The 18,098-nt window shown below is 31.2% G+C and overlaps 1 protein-coding gene across 1 annotated transcript; it reads right to left on the bottom strand.

Moving 5' to 3' along the window:
• Positions 1-1,479: 1,479 nt before the first annotated feature.
• LOC129286058 (protein ROLLING AND ERECT LEAF 2-like) lies at positions 1,480-4,816 on the bottom strand. The gene is made up of 4 exons (XM_054922095.1): positions 3,853-4,816; positions 3,405-3,598; positions 2,900-3,123; positions 1,480-2,265 (listed from the first exon to the last, which is right to left on the bottom strand). The coding sequence occupies exons 1-4, from the start codon at positions 4,814-4,816 to the stop codon at positions 1,560-1,562; spliced, it is 2,088 nt and encodes a 695-aa protein (XP_054778070.1). The 3' UTR covers positions 1,480-1,559.
• Positions 4,817-18,098: the final 13,282 nt, after the last annotated feature.

The raw sequence follows: 18,098 nt of genomic DNA, 5'->3' as shown, positions 1-18,098 counted from the left end.
GTGTACGTTAATTTTTACCATGGATAAATTTTAGTAATATATGAATTGTTTATTTTATTTTATTTTACCAGCAGATGACTTGTTCAGGAGAATGATTGAACAGCTGGAAAAGACATGCAGAGGAGTACGGTTTTAAATTATAGCCACACCTTTCCGTCATTTTATTTTTTTTTTGGTAAAGAGATCTTTCCGTCATTTATTAGGTGACGAAGTGCGAGAGGATAAGGGATGGAAATTGGAAAGTGTCAAGGCTGAACCATGTGCTGAAGGAGGAGCAAGAATATCCAAAGAGTTTTATAAAGGGAAAATCTTAAGTCGGGATTGTTGACCACAAATAATAAAAAATATGATCCTTGAATTTTTAAAATTTTACCAAAGTATCCATATAGAATTTTGAAAATGATAAAAGTTTCTTTATCTAAATGAATAACATAAATAATTTATTTATTCTTATATTATATGTTGTTTATTTATTTATAAAATGTTGTTTGTTTTTTAATTTCATTTATTTATGGTCCTAATTTTACTTAATTTTATTGTAAGTGTTGGTTTTATGATAAGATAATTTATTTATTCTTATATAGTATGTTATTTATTTGCTTACGAAATATTGTTCATATTCCTATTTCACTTATTTATGGCCTTGGAATGAAATCAAATAAAAGAAGGATTATAAACAAATGAAGTAGGAAAACAAATAATATTTCGTAAGTAAATGAATAGTATACAGTATGAAAACGAACAAGTCATTTATATTGTTCATTTAAATGAAGAAGATAATTTTATCATTTCAGCAACAAATTCAAATGAAATTTTGTATGGACCTTTTAGTAAAATTTTAAAATTTTAAGAGTTCCTCATTGAAATTTTCCCTTTTATAAATATCTAAGATCCATGACTTTTATAATATAATTTTGTAAATATCTAAATTTGAAACATGAGACACTGTTAATTCATTAAAATTTTTTAATTATGCATATAGATAATTCATGAGATTTATGTCACTTCAAAGTCTAGCAAGATATTCTCTTCAATTTCATTTATAAGACAGGTTTTAAAAGGTCTATTTAATCTTATTTATAAATCATATTGTGACTTTTAAGGTAATATTTAAAAAATATTTTTAAAATTAGCTTTTATGAAAGAGAAAAAGTAATATATTATCATTTTTTGAATTTATTATATAAGGGGTATATTTAAAATGTTATATTTTATTTCTTGTATTTTTTTATATTAGTATTGATAAAATTAATAAAAAATTTATAAAAAACACGAAATATTATATAACTAGCCTTAGTTACTGATGCAACAAAAATTCCACTTGCTGCTGAAACTGTTTTAATCAGGCCTTCATATCATTGCAGCAGTAAACCTAAAGGACAAGAAAAGCTCGGCCATCTTCACGTAGCAAGATAGCAAGCACTTGGTTGTAAAACAAGTACGTACCATTCAAGAACCCTACTCTATCCGGTACTCAAATGTGAAAAGAAAAGCAGAAAAGGTAAACGTACCGCTCCCCACACCCGCTTTATGTATAGGGTCCAACTAAAATGACCAACCTATGCCGCTTGCTCCACAGTGGCTCTTTCCTCTTGAGCATTCGATTGCATCAACTCTTCATAAAGTCTTGCAGACATGCCCGTGAAGTTCTCCATGGCCTCAAAAATTTGCTGCAATCTTGCTTGTATAACAGTGCTTCCGTTACCCTCATCATCATCATATATGATATCTTCTGAATGAGAGAGACTATTGTTAACTTCCCGGTATGCCATCACCATTTTCTGCTTTGCTGCCTGTATTTGCTTTTGTAGCTTCTGCTCCTCTCTCTCTACATTTCTCCCAACGTCCTTATCAAGCATTATTTCCATCCTCTCTCGTTCCCATATCTGGAGCACGCCCCTGGTGAACACATACATGATCTCTAAAACTGCCTTTTCGGATATTCTCTCCATAGCCTGGCACCATCGGTTGCATATTACAAATACACCAGGGGCTTCCATTCTACCAGGGGATGTTTCTTCCAGCTCCTGCAACAGACATTTCAGAAGCCAATTATTCAACGCTCTCACGTACCTTTTTTGGGCACTAATCCAGCTCGAGAATTGAAAAGTCCAGTTGATCAGCTCTCGTTCAAGTTGCTTGGTGGCTTCATCACCAACGCCACTCTTCTTCCTGCATCCGATCCAACCTACGCTTCGCGCGTCTCTAATTGTTTCACACTGAATTCGGTGGCACTCAAGCATGGATTTCCACATTCTAGTTAGCCTGAAAATAACATCAAGTATCCACGCCATGAGAGAAAGCAAAACATACTAATAGCTAGCATATAGTATACTCTAATATGTCCTAAAGAATACGTAAATGTCATCACTTGGCAAAAAATGACATCATCAAAACCACAAAAAACCACGAGAACAATAAATAAGAGCATGCTAGCTAAATCTATTCCTTGAAATTTACAAAGATTCTAACACCTCAAGTTTGGCCTTAAATGACGAAAAACTCAATAAAAACCGCACATTTTCCCACTCTCGTTACGTGCCTCGGCTTAAAAGTTTATCATTTGATGGTCATGTGTCCACTAATATGCCATTGATGCATAGGCGTATGGACATCTACAAATTCACAAGGTTCTTTAAATTCTGACGATCAAGTATAAGAGAAACAAGAGCCATTCTAACTGGAGATTGACACCTATATATAGGAAAGCAATTGACAAATAACGGGGAAGTGCCTACAATAACAAATTAACAACCACGTTTAGTCAAGAATTCACGGAGCGAGAATGCTCTCATGCATGTCGGATGCCAAAAACATAAAGCCAGCGAGCGAGGGATATAGATATATTCGTGATTTGTACAAATATCACAACTGGAAGCTCTTAATTAACTTCACATACCCGTGGATCAATTCATTCACCCGGGGCCACAGCTCTTCATCCCTCGTCTTATTTATCTTCACAGATATCAGTTCAACAACCTGAATGGCCATTCTGATTTTTGCGGTCAGATTTTTAATTGAAGTTTGAATTGAATCAACTTTTTGAAAATCGGCACCCCTGTCATCCAGACGCTTCAGCATTCGACACTTTTGATCATGCAAGACTCTCATCTTTTCCTCTGCCTACAAATTAAAAATAATACATAGGAATAAATAAATGAATAAATTCTAATGATTGACAAGATAGTGTTTTGAGGTAAAAAAAAAAAAGTGTTCAAACCCTATTGATAAATTAATTTGTGAGTCTAATTAAAAAATTACAGAGTAATTAATAGATAGGCGCTACTGCAGATAAACGAGATGCTTGAAAGGAAGTTCATTCAGCTACGTTTACCGAAGAAATCGAACGAGTAAAATGCATATGTGGAAGAAACTTTTGACTTTTTGGTCAACTAAAGGCATACCTTTACTTCCTTGTAGAGTTTCCTCTCCCAAAGATGAAGTTTTTGCAATGTAGAAGAAAGATTGCGTGTCCTCGTCAACATATCTCTATCAAGTTCCAAGCTCCTAGGACCAACCTTGTATCTTTTGGAGATTGATGGCCTTGACACCATTAATGACAATGGGAACGCAACTAAATTTAACATCTTGGAAAAAGCTGGTTCATATGGATTGATAAAATTCAAGTTAAGGGGCAAACATATATAATTTGAAGTCGTGTATGCAATATACGTTCGAAGAACTCGCAATGGTTAGCCCAAGTTAGTGAGAGCACGCAGAAAAACATGCAAGCTCTCAAATAATACACGGATTATGATAACAATGGATGGTGGAGGTAATAATTGGACTCAAGAGAAGCAGACAAAATGAAAAAGAGCCATTTCTTTCACTAGAAAATGAAGAGTGACTTACCTTGATAAGCTCCATGTTTCCGATAATATGGAAGCGAGCCCACCTCAAGTATCCCAGCAATTTCCATGCCAGATTCAGAAGCCCTTCGGAACTGAACCTCAATCTCGCTGGCGACCTTAAAAGAATCCCGAGGGCCAGCTCGTTCCCCGAAGCTCTCATCATCATGCACTTCATGTTCCACTTCCACCTCATCATTCTCCATTGAACCAATCGGCATAGTTTGGTCGAGCGATGCCTCTGTAAGGTCTGCTTGGTTTTCGTTTGTGAATCCTGAATGGTTCTCAGCTCCGTCATCTGCGTCGCTTTGATCCCCCTGCACTGGTTCGACCACCTCATACTCATAATCATCGTCTTCCAAATCAGGAATTCCCTCCGCCTCTCGTATTTCCTTCAAGCTCTGGCTCGGTATGCGTTGAGAATAGTGTCCGTCCTCTTGATAATAGAAGTTGCCAAAATCCGAAGTTGAATAAAGCCTCGGTGGTGGCTCAGACGAAGAATCAACCGGCAGCCCGTAGGGAGGAGCAGAATTATCATAGGTTTGATCTGCATGGCAGGGAGAAGGATCGGGATTCGTAACAGAGAATGGAGAGGAGCAAAAGGAGGAATATTGGCGCATGCGAACAGCGTGGGGACTGATAGGCGTCTGCTCGTAGAGCTGGGAAGGGGTAACATGATTCTTCATATATGATCGGTCAGTATTATAAGTGAAAGGGGGAGGGTGAAAATGATGAGGGTCGTCGTCGTCATCGTCGTGGCGGTGATCAGAATCGGAGGGCAAATGAGGCGGAGAAGTGAAATGGAGCTGTTGGAGGGAAAGAGCAACAGATTGGAGGGAGTTGACGTAGGAGAGGTGAGCAGCAGAGAGAGCATGGCAGTGGCGAATAGTTTCATCGAGAAAGGCACAACGTTGACGACAAAGGGCCACGGCCGGGAGATCATCGAGCTTGGAGATGGTGCAGCCCATGAGGCATGTAATGGTGAATTCATAAAACCAGATATAATCACACATACATGTATGTATATAGGGAATGACGAGATTTGGTGTGTTCTCATCAGGGAAGGGGAGGAGGAGGGAATCTTTGCCAGCGAGGAGCTCGCCGCCGCCTTCAATGATTCTCTGACTGTAACTGAAAAGGAGCGAGCAAGCACAAATTGGGCTGGAGAACAACTACTGGGTACCTTGCTTGTATGTCATATGGAAAGCATGTTTATAATTTCATTTTGTTCTATGATGATAATAACGATGAACTAAAAGAGAAAAAAGACACAAGCAACCCATCATATATAAATATTCCTTTCTGGAATGGAGGTTGAGAAATTTGAATTCCAGATGTTCGTTCATTCGACGATGTCGTGTTTTGTCTTCCGACGGTGGATCGCGCCAGGTTTGTGCCCAGTCAGCCATCGAATCTACAAACCCAACAGTCATCATTACACTTCCATAACGTATATATTCATTACCATACTGTAATAGTATAATTTATTATCTCAATTAAATATTTATTGGATACCATAATATTTATGTTAAAAATGATCAGGGTAACTAAGTATAGTATAATATTTAAGTACAAGGACCTCTATGATGTGATGTTGGTGTGGACAAAATCTGACACCCCGTTTCATGTTCATTCATGTTCCTTTGGTCTGGTCTATCTTCGAATGTCTTGCTATACGTTGTGTTGGGCCAGGTTAGCCATTCGTTGATGAAGAGGTGATAGGTTGAAAATTGTAATTTACACATCTCTGATTTCGCAAGGTCCAGATTTAACAATCTGAGCCATCCAGATTTTCCAGATTTAACAATCTGAGCCATCCAGAAAATCTGGATGGTCCAGACTTAAAAAAATAATTTAATATTTTTATTTTATATTTTTTAAAAAATAAAAATTTACAAAAATTATAAAAAAATTCTAATAAATAATTTTTCGACTAGTCTAGTCTATATTTAACTTGGAGGGTCTAACTTAATATTATAATTTTTATATTTTTATATATTAATTATTTAAATGTATTCTGTACAATTTTGATTTAAAATTTTTAACTTGTAATTTTTTTAAAAAATATTTTTAAAAATTTATAATTAAAAGATTATATATTTTATTTTTTTAATATTGTAATCATCAAAATAAAAAATAAAAAATTAAAATTTAGACCTTGCAATTAGATATTTAATATCAAATATGGATTGTCCAAAGTACATGTAAATAATCAATTTAAAAAGTTATAATATTAAATTAGACTACTAAATTAAATCAGTACTATCCAGATTCATAATGAACCTATTTATAAAAAAATTATAAATTTTTATTTTAATAAATATGAATTAAATTTAAATTTAAATTAAAAATTAAAAAATCTGGGCCGTTCAAATTTAATCTGAATGGCTCAGATATTATTTGATGGATGAGCACCTCGGTGCCCGAAGACGGGGACCGTAAGTAATCAACAAAGTATCATTCTTATCAACCAATTGAGAGTTCATCAAGCGAAGCTGACTCACAGTAACATAATGAATTAAGGTTTAAATGTTGTAGGAAGAGATGTTCGACAATATCCAATAAAAAAAGAATACTTGTGAGAAATTGAAAAAAAAAAATATCATTTTCATCAGGATTATTTTGTATATACCAATAACTCCATCAAGCTGTAATTTAACACCTTCACTTAAGTTGAATGAGATATAATTAACTTGAGACACAGATTAAACAAGAATAAATCCTAAGCTATAACGAGCAAATAAATATAAAAAGTGGTTAATGTTGGCGGTGAATTTTAGATTTTAAATAACTTGGATTATCATAATCTTCATTACTTCCCAGCGTTTAATTTCCCTGTAATTGCAATTAAAGTCATATTTGCTAGCCATCTACCCATAAAAGCATTTCAATTATGTCAACCCCTAATTTATTATTTGTTTATTTAAGCAGATTTAATCAAGTACAAGCCTGATGTGACAAGGCAGGAACTGCAAATATATATTCCTTCCGTTTCAACATGCAAGGGAACAAAAAAATTATATTACCCAGTTTAAAAAAATTAACTAATCACAATAATTATATTTAAAAATAAAAAAATTAAAATAAATTATTTTATATCAATTAACATAAACATATATTAATTATTTTTTATTAATATAAATTATGAGAGATAATTTAAAAAATATGTAATAAATATTTATTGAAATAAGTAATTTTGCTTATATAAAAAAAGTAAAAAAATGATAATTTTTCTTATAACTAAAAATGAAGGGAGTATATATGCATGTATATATGTATGCATGGAAAAATTATATCTAGGTTCTATATAAAGAAATATTTCATGAAATTAAAAAATACTCTTAATTTTTAAATTCTGTACATTTACAACTTGACTAAAGGCATTAATAATTAGGCAAAGGTCATTTACAAATTGTAAAGAAAAATGATAATTTATAATAATAAGTTATAAATGATCATTTTCTAGTTGTCAATGCTTTTAGTTATATTGTAAATGTGCATGATTTAAAATTTAAAAATGTTTTATGAATTTTATAGAATCTCTTGATGATGAATTTTTTTATGTGAACCTGAATGTAAATATATATATATATATATATATTCCTATCCTATACCTATGAGTGAATCAAGTTATTTAGTGACCGAATAATGTCTAGTCTAGAGTTTCTTTTTTTAATTTCTAGGCTCTTCTAAAACACCAAAATATATTCCCAATTACATTCCTAATGTTTTTGAAAATATATATATACTCCCTCCGTCTTAAATTATAGAACACTTTTAAAAATTTTTTTTTATCCTAAAATATAAAACACTTTGATTATATTAAAGTTTCCTTAAATATATTAATTTTAATATTACCCTTTCTCTTTTTATAATTAATTTATGTCTCTTCTCTTTTTAATATATTAAATGATGGGTATTTTTAAAAGTTTATATTTTTATTTTGAAAATATAATGTTGTTAAGTATATTTAATACTCCCTCTGTTAAAAAATAAAATATATTTTTAACTGAACCTCACTTTTTAATAACGTAGTCACCTATTTTTAAACTAACCCTATCTTTTCATATTTATCCCTATTAAATACCTAACAATAAATATAAAGGCATTATCAACAGGGATATTTTTAGAAAAATGACAACGATTACAGCTTAAAATATTAAAAATATTTTATATTTTTGAACAGAGGGAGTAAGATTTATTAATATATAATATTTTATTTAAAAATATCTTATAATTTAGAATGGAGGAAGTACAATAATCCAAAGCACAGGTTTAGGTACGCAAACTAAACATTTTAATGAACAAAATGAAAGCCAACCAACTATACTGCAAAACATGGGGATTAATGATCCAATATAACCTATCATGTAATCGTATCACATCTTTTTTGTCATACGATATTTCAGTCAAGTGTGAGATATGGAATTGTCACTTTCATTTACTTAACCATTACTTTCTCGATCTCTAAGTAGACTGACTGTAGTAATGAAAAAACTCTTTTCATTAAAGTATGACCATACATTTTCTTAGTCTTACTCATCAAGGGGCCTAGTAATATCTCTCACTTAATGTAAGGGATAAATTTCATCTTGACCACTCATATTCGTTTGCATGAATATCATTAAACTCAATCATAGCATTTATGATCACTTAGTCAAAGGTGACTTTTGACTAGGTCAAAATTTAGTGGTCATCATGTAAGAATCCATGATGATCTCAAGTCAAAAGGCTTAGTAATATAGTTACATATGAGATAAACTTATAACTTGTATCATGTAACTTTTTCATAGTGGGTCAGTCCTTGTACTTTTTCAAGTGTCTACAACTTTGATTTATATCTCTATAATTAATCAAAGTCATACTAGTCTTGTTTCATCTATGATCCCTCATAGATGACTAACCAGAGATATTTAAGACAATCACTATAATTTATCCAAGGATATAGTTATCATAATAAACATGCAGTTCATATAATAACAAAAGAGAAATTCATTAAATAACAATGTGTACAATATAATGATTAGCTCTAGAGCACAATTTTTGACAGTAACATCTTGAATTTTTTAATCTCATGATTAGCTGTTAATTGAGGGTTAAGTATCAATTAGTATGGGATTAAAGATTTGAATGATTATGTGATGATTTGACTCGTTGGGATGTTAAATGACTAGATATAAGTTGAAGGATAGTGTTTTAGGTCAAACAAAGTGTGTGTGGTGAGAATTATTCTCACTGTGCAATGCACCGTGGCTTGTGCTACATGCGCCATGACGCATGGACCAAAAAATGACCCCATAAGTCGTGAATTTGAGAGAGAGAAATTAAAAAACACATGAAAGGATAGGAGAGGAAGCTGAGGTTTGATAGGGCAAGCTATTTTGAAGTTGTGAAAGGTGCTTTTGATTGATAACTTAGTAGGTAAGCTATGTATAACTCTTACCTTTCATTTTACCTAAATTTCTCGGAATATGAGTTATAGAGAAATTGAATCGATGAAATTTAAGGGATTTGATTCTTGCTCAATAGTAATAAAAAGGTTCTTGAGAGTTAAATTAGAACTTTGTGACTGGTTTAGAGCTGAACGATAGAGCTTTAAACCCTTAGGCTTAATTTGGCCTTAAATCAAGAAGAAATTAAGGTGAATAGTATTTGAGTGAAAAGAGACTAGTTGGGATAATGAAAAGTAGTAATGGACCTAGAATCGATAAATAAAAAAGAATAGACAGCTAAATATAGCTATAAGTAGTAATTATGTGCTTTTGGTTAAATTAGACCAAATGATTAAATTGTGCCAAATGTGTTCAAATTGGCATATTGAGCATCTTAGTTGAGAAAGGAAGCTTGTGATAAGTTATAGTAGTGGTTGAAATTCATGGGTAACCTTTCTAATGATAAAAGGGTTGAGGTAATTGAATAACTTTCTTTGTTTGACTATTATTGTAACTGTGTGTGTAAGTATGCTATATAGTACATGAAATAGTTTTCAACTAAGCATGATTTATGATATTTTATGAATGTTACATAAAATGACTTTTGATAAACTAAAAGTATTGAAATATGTGATTTCATATGGTATGTAAATATATATGTTATGCATGAGAAAGCATATAAAGTGGTGATTAGGAACCCGTGATTAGTTCAAAAATTATGATCATAGGGTGGGAGTTTACTTGAGTGGAGATGTGGTGATAAGACCATACGACATATTCTCCATAGTGCCCAATGGGGTGTAGTGTTAGAAAATTATATCCCCTTAGTGCCTTTCAAGGTATGGTGTTAGAGATGATCTCTTCAAGGCCCATTAAGGTGTGGTATTGGAGATTTAGACTCCTTAGTATTTGTGCGATTTGGAGTCAATGACACCTTATTGTGTGTATTAAGGGAAACCATAGTCTGAAAGTGAGATAGAACACCTTTGGTTGGGTGATTCTACTACTGAAGGTGAGCTCAAGACCAATGAGATTATATACTGATTTAAGGTGAGCCTTTAGTTTTGAGTCAAAGTAATTTAAAGGTTCGGTCAATAATGATCATGCTATATAATGCTTATGTTAGTAAAGTGGTGAAAAATGGTGTAAAGAAGTGAAATGTGAAACATTAATTTAATTTTAGTAAGACTTGTGGTATATGTTATGTTTAACAGCATATATGCTTTACTTTCATATAGTTGCATGTGATAGTCAATAGAAATGAGTTATTCTATTATTAAGATTTTTATTTCACCCTTGCAATTACAATTTTACAAGACAAAGCAATGATCAGGGGAAGGGAAGAGAGTCAAGACTAGCTTAGAATTGAGAAGCTGTGAGATCCCATCATTTATGTAATAAACTGGAATTCTTGTAGATAATGTGTATATAAGTTGCCATAGGGATTGCATGCATGATTTGAGTAGTGGACTAGAGAAAATGTAGCCCAATGTATGAAATTATAATGAAATAAGTAATTTGAGGCTAAGATTGAGTTATGATTGTATGGTAAAGGTGATTTTATATGATTTTGTAGAGAAGGGGCCAAGTAGGCCAAGTTATGCCAATTTGTAACAAATTGTGAAAAGTTAAGAAATGTAAAAATTGGTTGCTGAAGAGTCAAAGTTTGATATCTGCGAATATATGTGATATATTATAGTTAATCAGGTATGTTAGGTCCTTTTGAATTTAGTTCAAGGCCTTATATGGTCTAATGAGACAAATGGATCAATTTAAGTGTTTGGGTGCTTGAAATTTTTTGTAAAAAGTGACTTTTTACACCAGGGTGCCCAAATTTTGATCGAATTGTTAGATCATGTTCAAACCTATTTCATTAACTAGCTTATGAGATAAATTTCATGTGGACATTTGAATCACTCTAATCAGATATTGTATGTAAAAATGGCATATGTCAAAAGTTTGTCATTTTTGCTGTCATATGACAGCAAAAAATTTGGATTAGAGCACCACGGCGCATGACACAAAAAGTCAAACGTATGACCCCGTGTCACATGTCGTGACGCATATACTATACATCGTGCTGCATGACCTAATTTTCAACCTGATTTTATGATTTTTATGGCATGCAATGAGTAATGTGAATGTAACTATTTGCTTTTCACTATATGATAGTCTGATATGGTATGATTTTAGTGATTTTGCAAAATAAGTCTTTGGCCAAAGCTTTTCAAATAAAATATTTGATTACTAATTGGTGTGATTAATGTAGTGGTTTGTAATCTTCTCCTATATTGAGTGGATATAGGAGGAGGTTACAAGAGTAACCCTTCATAATTAGAGAGTGAGGTTAGTCCAATCATATAGGCTAGATCTATATGAGATAATAGTATATGGATTCAGTCAAATGATATAAAGATTGGTATGAGGCGATTGCATTTAATCATGTGAAATGCATTATAAAGATGCATTGTGAATAATGTTGGTTTGCCTTATGTGATATTAAACGCTTAATTATTATGATTGTCATACTTTAATATGTTTGATTAAATTATTTGGTTATTGAGATATTTATCTCATCCTTATAGTTTAATATTTACGGGTAAGGATCAAGTTAAGGGCAAAAGGGAGGCCTCTAAAGTTAAAGACTGAGTAATCAATTATAATATTTCACATTTTATCTTTTATGTATAATTTGAATACAATATTTATCAACTAGGGATCTTTCATATTGACTTATGTTTATTTTAAATTCACTTGCATTTGTAACCTTTAACTTTGAATTTATTCATTTTTTAATTGTCTTGATTATAATAGGGTTCAAACTCCTAATTTTACTATAGTAATGTGCTAAGATAGTTTGAAAAATTATATCTTGACAAGTTATATGAGTTTAACATGTTTTATGTGATTATTTAGTTTGAATATAAAGAATTACATTTTCACCCTCTTATTATGTGCCTTAAGGTGGTTTGGTGGTCAATTCTTATATTAAAAGTTGTTTGATGCTTGTAACTTCTTAGACAAGTGTATTAGGACTTATTGAGCGTGGTTTAAACCCTTATGTGGGCTAACAGCTTAAGGTGTGAGTTTTGGACACCTAGTTGATGGGTTTAGGACAAAATGTGAAATTGTATCCCAGGTCTCCAAATTCTTTGTTTGATATTGGATTGACATGAGACCAAAACCACTAGTTGGATTATGAAATTGATGAGGTGTGGGCACTTGAATCACCTTAATCAAAGATTTAAGGCAAAAGTTAAGCGCGTCAAAAGTTCATGATTGGTAGATGTTATGACAGTTTGCTGTCATGACATCTTTAACTACGGCTTATAGATTTTTAGCTAAAGCCAAAGGAGTTCTTGAGACCATTTAGCCACAACCAAATCTTCTCTAGAAGTGTCGGTCATGGCTTAATGTGCTCTAATAGTGGCTAAGTGCCTTTATTTAGTAAAAATGACCATTTTAACTTGTTTCCAACTATAAATGTTTTACATACTTTCCAAATACTTTTTACATTGATTTATAATGGTTAGTCACCTTTTAAACTTGGTTTTGAGATTAAATAATTTATAGGATTTCATCTTTATAGGGTTTTCTTACTTAGTCTTTTTGAGTTTTTATATAGTCAAGGTTGATCCTTTTCTTTTCTTGATATCTTTTATTATCAAATTAGTTGTAAATATCATCATAGCACTACCTTAAAGTTAAATATGTGCTAATTATGTGTTTAGGAATTGGAGATTTGCCATAACATCCTAAAAAAGTTAACCCCTAATTAGCTGAATTAAATAAGGGTAATTAAGAAAATAAATATGGTGTGTAGTTACAGAGAGCTAATGAATATTTTGAATTGTGATTTCAGCCTTAGAATTAAGTTCAAAGCGAATTTAGGCTACTTAGACCATAAAATAGGATAAGAATAAAGAAAAATGACTTTATGTCATGGATCACCAGAACATGGAATGTGCTCCTATGCATCACATGTCGCGTGTAACATCCCAATTTTTACTTAAAGAATTTAAATAAAGTTTGAAAATGATTTATTAGGTACATTGAGGTTTCGAGTAACTTCATTTATATTGTCATCTAAAGATATAAAGGATTGGGATTTAACGTAATAATTAATATGAAATTGGAGAAAATCATAATTAAAATAAATTGATTCTAGTTATATTCTTAAAGTATTAAATTATTATTTAATGAAGAAAAAAAAGGTAGTAAATATTCGTTAGCATTGATGGAATGATTTAACAATTATATTATATTTAGAAACAAATATACAATATAATATATTATGTATATAATAAAACAAAACAATGATAATAATAATAACAATATTGAAGGAGGGGGGAAACATGGGCTATGGCCCAACCCATTGGCAATTATAATTGCCATTTGCAATCTGATGCAAACATACACAATACACATTTCACCTTCCTTTCCTTTTATCTTTTTCTTCTTCTGTATTCTGTAGTGGTGCCGTGAGTGAGTGAGTGAGTGAGTGAGAGAGGGAGTGAAAGGGGGGGGAGAGAGAGGTAAAGGTATTTTGAAGGCAATTACTTGCCAACATCATTCACACACAACAACAAGGAGTAAATATTCTCACTCCCTTATCTTCTTCCAGCCTTAGAGTCGTGGAAATAGAGTAATGAGCGACAGGAGAAGAGGAATTTTAGGATCTTGGCTCCATAATAAGATATTTTCGATGAGATTTCAAGCTTTTTCAGACTATGTAAGTACTCTAAATATTTTTCTCAATCATATAGTCTCTTTAGTTTTTAATTTCTTCACAGTAAAAAAAAACTTAGGGTTTTGTATATTTTGAATTTATGAGTATTTCAATTGATTATTTAATTTTTAGTGAAGCTAATGATGTTAGAATAATAGTTTGTGTGGTTTAGATTTGCCCAAATTCTTGATTTTAGGGATTAAAGTTAGGTTTTAATTGAGAAAATTGTGATGTATGATTATGGGTGATGGTTTATTTGAATTGAATTATTTATTTTGGTTTAATGGAGGTTATATTGATGATTAAATGGATTGGTTTGGAGGTTTATGATTGAGTGTTAATATTAGTGATTTTTTTAGGTATTGTAGATGTTGGAATTTTGAAATTAAGGATGATTTAGAAAAATTATCATTGTTTAATACCTCTAATAAATGAAATGAGGTTATTGAATGATATGAATGTAATTGGAATGGAGAAATTTATTTGTAGTAGTGAATTGAAATTTTTAAAGAAAATAAAGTTTAGAGAAAACTGAGGTTTCTTGTAATGATTAGGAGTTTATTTGGGTTTATAATGATTGTAAGGTGCTAGAATGATGATTTGTGACATGAGACTAAATTTTTTATTTATGGACTATTTTTGTGCGAATTTATAGAATGAAAAAGAGGAAAATGGTGATACTAAAAAAATAATAATAAATAAATTAGAGGCTAATTATAGCTTGTTAATGTTTATAATTTGTTAGAAGAAGGCTAGAATTTTGGTTAGTCATACTAACCTTAGAAATGATATAAATAATAAAATTGAAAGTGTAAGTTATGTTCTCTAACTCCAAAATTAGAGTTGTTTTATTGGTTTCAATAGTTGAAACTAACATGTTATAATACTATGTTAAGTGCAGATTGTCTTATTGGTGAAGATTGTGATGAAAGAAAAGTTGTAAAAGGTAATCTATTGACAAAGCCATAAGGTAACTATGCTTTTAATTTGTGATTAGTGTTGCTTCATGTTAATTGGGTGATTATTGAGAAAATTATGAATTGTTGTTGAGAAATTACTTTGTTATGTTTATGAAAAAATTGTGAAACTATGGATATGAATTTTGAAGTACTTTTGCCAAGTGGGATGTCATATTGCAATATTGTTAAAAATGAGAAAATTGTGAAGATTGTAATATTATATAATTATGCAATATTGTTATGAATTTGTTTGATTATTGTGAAAGGTGTTGGAAAACTTATTGTTGTTGTATTTATGTGTCACGTGGTACGCCCCTATTGGAGTCCAATAGGTGGCTTGTAAGGGCTCGAGCTAATCTACCTTTGGTCGGGTAATTTAATACCGAGTGATGGCTACGGCTCAAGGTTAATGGAAGGAGATAAAGATGATTGTTTGTTATGCATTGTAATATTTCTTGTATTTTATTGAAATTATATTATTATTGTTTCTCCATTTAACAACCACACATTTAATTATTTGTATTTGCTATCATAAATTGGTATTGGTTACTGAGACTTTTGAGTCTCATTATATGGTTAACAATTTTCAGGAAAAGGGCCATAAGTGACGTGTGGAGGAGTCCTTGAGGCTTAGTGGTATAGATCCACTATCTCTTTTGGGTATTTAATTTATGATTTTTAATGTGTTATATTGCCAATACTAGGACTTTTTGTTTATTGACAATTATATGAATGCAATGATGTGATCATGCCCTTTAAACTAATTCTACTTTTGGTACACTTTACATAATTATAACTTGGATCTCTAATTTATTTTGGATGATTTGAAATGGCATGATTATGAGGCCAAATAATTGGCTTATTTTGAAAATTGATTAAGTTATTTTTTTTAGTTATTGGTCTATAGTTTGCACTTGTTGGGAGTATAAGAATTAAAAATATGGTTTTAGCCTAATGGCATGTGGGAGGTAAAATTTTATCTGAAATGTTGTATTGTGCAAGCTTAAGCTAATTATAAAATATTTTTATATTGAATTTATTGATATAAAATGTGTTGGGTGGCTATAACCAAACTATAGTTGTAACTGTGTAATAGTTGTATAAAATTATTTTGTATTATTTGAAAAGGGGTTTAATCTTTTTTACTATAATAGTTAATTTAAAAGGTGAAGTATTTTATAAGGTTATGTTTTATCGTTTCTTACTATGGTAGTGTTTTAAATTATAGAATTGTTTCAAAAAAATATTTAGGATAAGTTAACTTTTGTTTATCATGGAAGACACTTTTCTACCATGGTGAGTTAAATTATTTTAAAAAAAATTAAGGTATTACATCGTGACGAGTGTGGCAAATGTCATACACATTGGTGAAATTTTGCAAAAATAAGTTTGCATCAGAGTTCAAAAACTAAAGAAAGGAAAGGAGAAAAACAAAGAGGAACTTAAGAGCTTTGCTAGGGCATGCACTAGGCCTCCATTGAGAAGATATTTGAAACTTCTAAACATTAGAGGTAAGTTCCTTAAGTTTTTATCTTCCTTCCTCTTTCATTTTCTTGATGTTAGGAGTTAGAGTTTATTTAAGAAAGATAATTTTCAGCTCATAAATGCTATGGGTCTACACTCATTAACTTACATAGAATTAATAAAAGTTGTTTAAATGCTTTAAACCTTAGAAAGAGTAATGAATGCGTTTTTGGTAGTTGGAAGCCATTAATGCCCAAAAATTCATCATAAATGAGGTAGATTGAGTAATGTGGCTCCATTAATAGTTATTTGAGAGTTCAATAAAATTAACGTGATCTAATGGGAGTTAGTGAGCCCAATAGGTATGATTAAAAATGAAGGGCTTGTGATTTTAACAATTTAAAGTGTTTAGTAAATGTTGGAAATTATCTTAAAGAGGATATTGATAAGTAGTTGATGTGGATAAATGTAGAATGACTACTTCTTGACACCATTTAAACTTAAAATAGCTTTAGAAGTGTTTGTTTGAGGGGTAAATGTTTAACCTCTTAAAGATTTGAGATAACTGAGGAAAAATCTTTTTATACTCTTGTATGTTAATTAATTATTTAATTGTGAATTAATATTGTTAGTTGTAAAATTATGTTTAATGCAAGTGTTGTATATGAAACTTTAATGGAGGAATCACATCCAGCCCCCCTCAAGAAAATTAATTACAAATAAAGACTAGCAATAAGTCTTATTCAAGGAAAAAAAAGTCATATTCTCATTTTAATAATAATTTATTTTGCATTGGTCTTTATCTGTGATTAATTTTCTTAAAGGGGCTAAATGGGCTAAATAAGGGGAATTTTAGAAATAAACACTTGTGATGTGGAGTTCAATGAATGTGTGTAATGTTGAGTTCAATGAATGCTTGTAATGTAAAGTTTAATGAGTGCTTATAATATGGAGTTCAATGATATGATATTTCATGGAGTTTAATGAATATTTACAGTAAGTAGTTTAATAATGTAATATGATATGGAGCTCAATGACTTGTTATTATGTGTTTATGTGATGATCATATATGATGTGAATACAATGATAACGATAAGTGTGCCTACATAATGAGTATTTTGCATGCTATGTGATATCGCATTTCTGTATTGCATGATCATGTGAGACAGAAGTTGGCTTATGAAGAGAAGTAGTGAGTCTAAAATTTATGTAGTAAAGCTACCATTAGAGCTTGATGGTTTTCCTCGATATTATTTTTATTGTCATACTTGTTCAACAAGAGACTATCCCATTATGTAATAAGGGACTTAAACATACTCTAACTACTATTTGTTCAATGAAGAAGCCAGTTGAAGAAGAATGACACCTTATAGTGCAAGATTTAGGGGAAATCGTGATTTATAAGTGAGTTAAGTAACCTTGGCTAGGTAGCTTCTCACTCATGATTGGCTAGGGTAGTCTCAACATATAAACGAATCCATTGTGAAATAGCACATAATTTTTTGTCAAAGGCATAAGGAGGGTATAAGGGAGGTATGATTATGTATATTATGATAAAAAGGCACATGGTTATTTATATTGTGACCCTCATGGTGAAATTATGTGACTAGCTTGGTAATAATGTGAAAATGAGTTATCATGTTGTCATGTCATGAATATATGCTCT

This window comes from Prosopis cineraria, unplaced genomic scaffold (genome assembly GCF_029017545.1).
Source record: "Prosopis cineraria cultivar Desert tree isolate PC_DT_omini unplaced genomic scaffold, ASM2901754v1 PC11, whole genome shotgun sequence".
Lineage (NCBI taxonomy): Eukaryota > Viridiplantae > Streptophyta > Magnoliopsida > Fabales > Fabaceae > Prosopis > Prosopis cineraria.
This window is presented reverse-complemented; position numbering and strand designations above follow the sequence as displayed.

What these genes read in the sequence shown, in the direction of transcription:
- LOC129286058 (XM_054922095.1), bottom strand. Translation starts at nt 4,816, where the DNA reads ATGGGCTGCACCATCTCCAAGCTCGATGATCTCCCGGCCGTGGCCCTT. An exon ending in AACTCTACAAGGAAGTAAAG is followed by an intron (nt 3,124 to 3,404) that starts GTATGCCTTTAG and finishes TTTAATTTGTAG; the next exon opens with GCAGAGGAAAAGATGAGAGT. An exon ending in GTGAATGAATTGATCCACGG is followed by an intron (nt 2,266 to 2,899) that starts GTATGTGAAGTT and finishes TGTTATTTTCAG; the next exon opens with GCTAACTAGAATGTGGAAAT.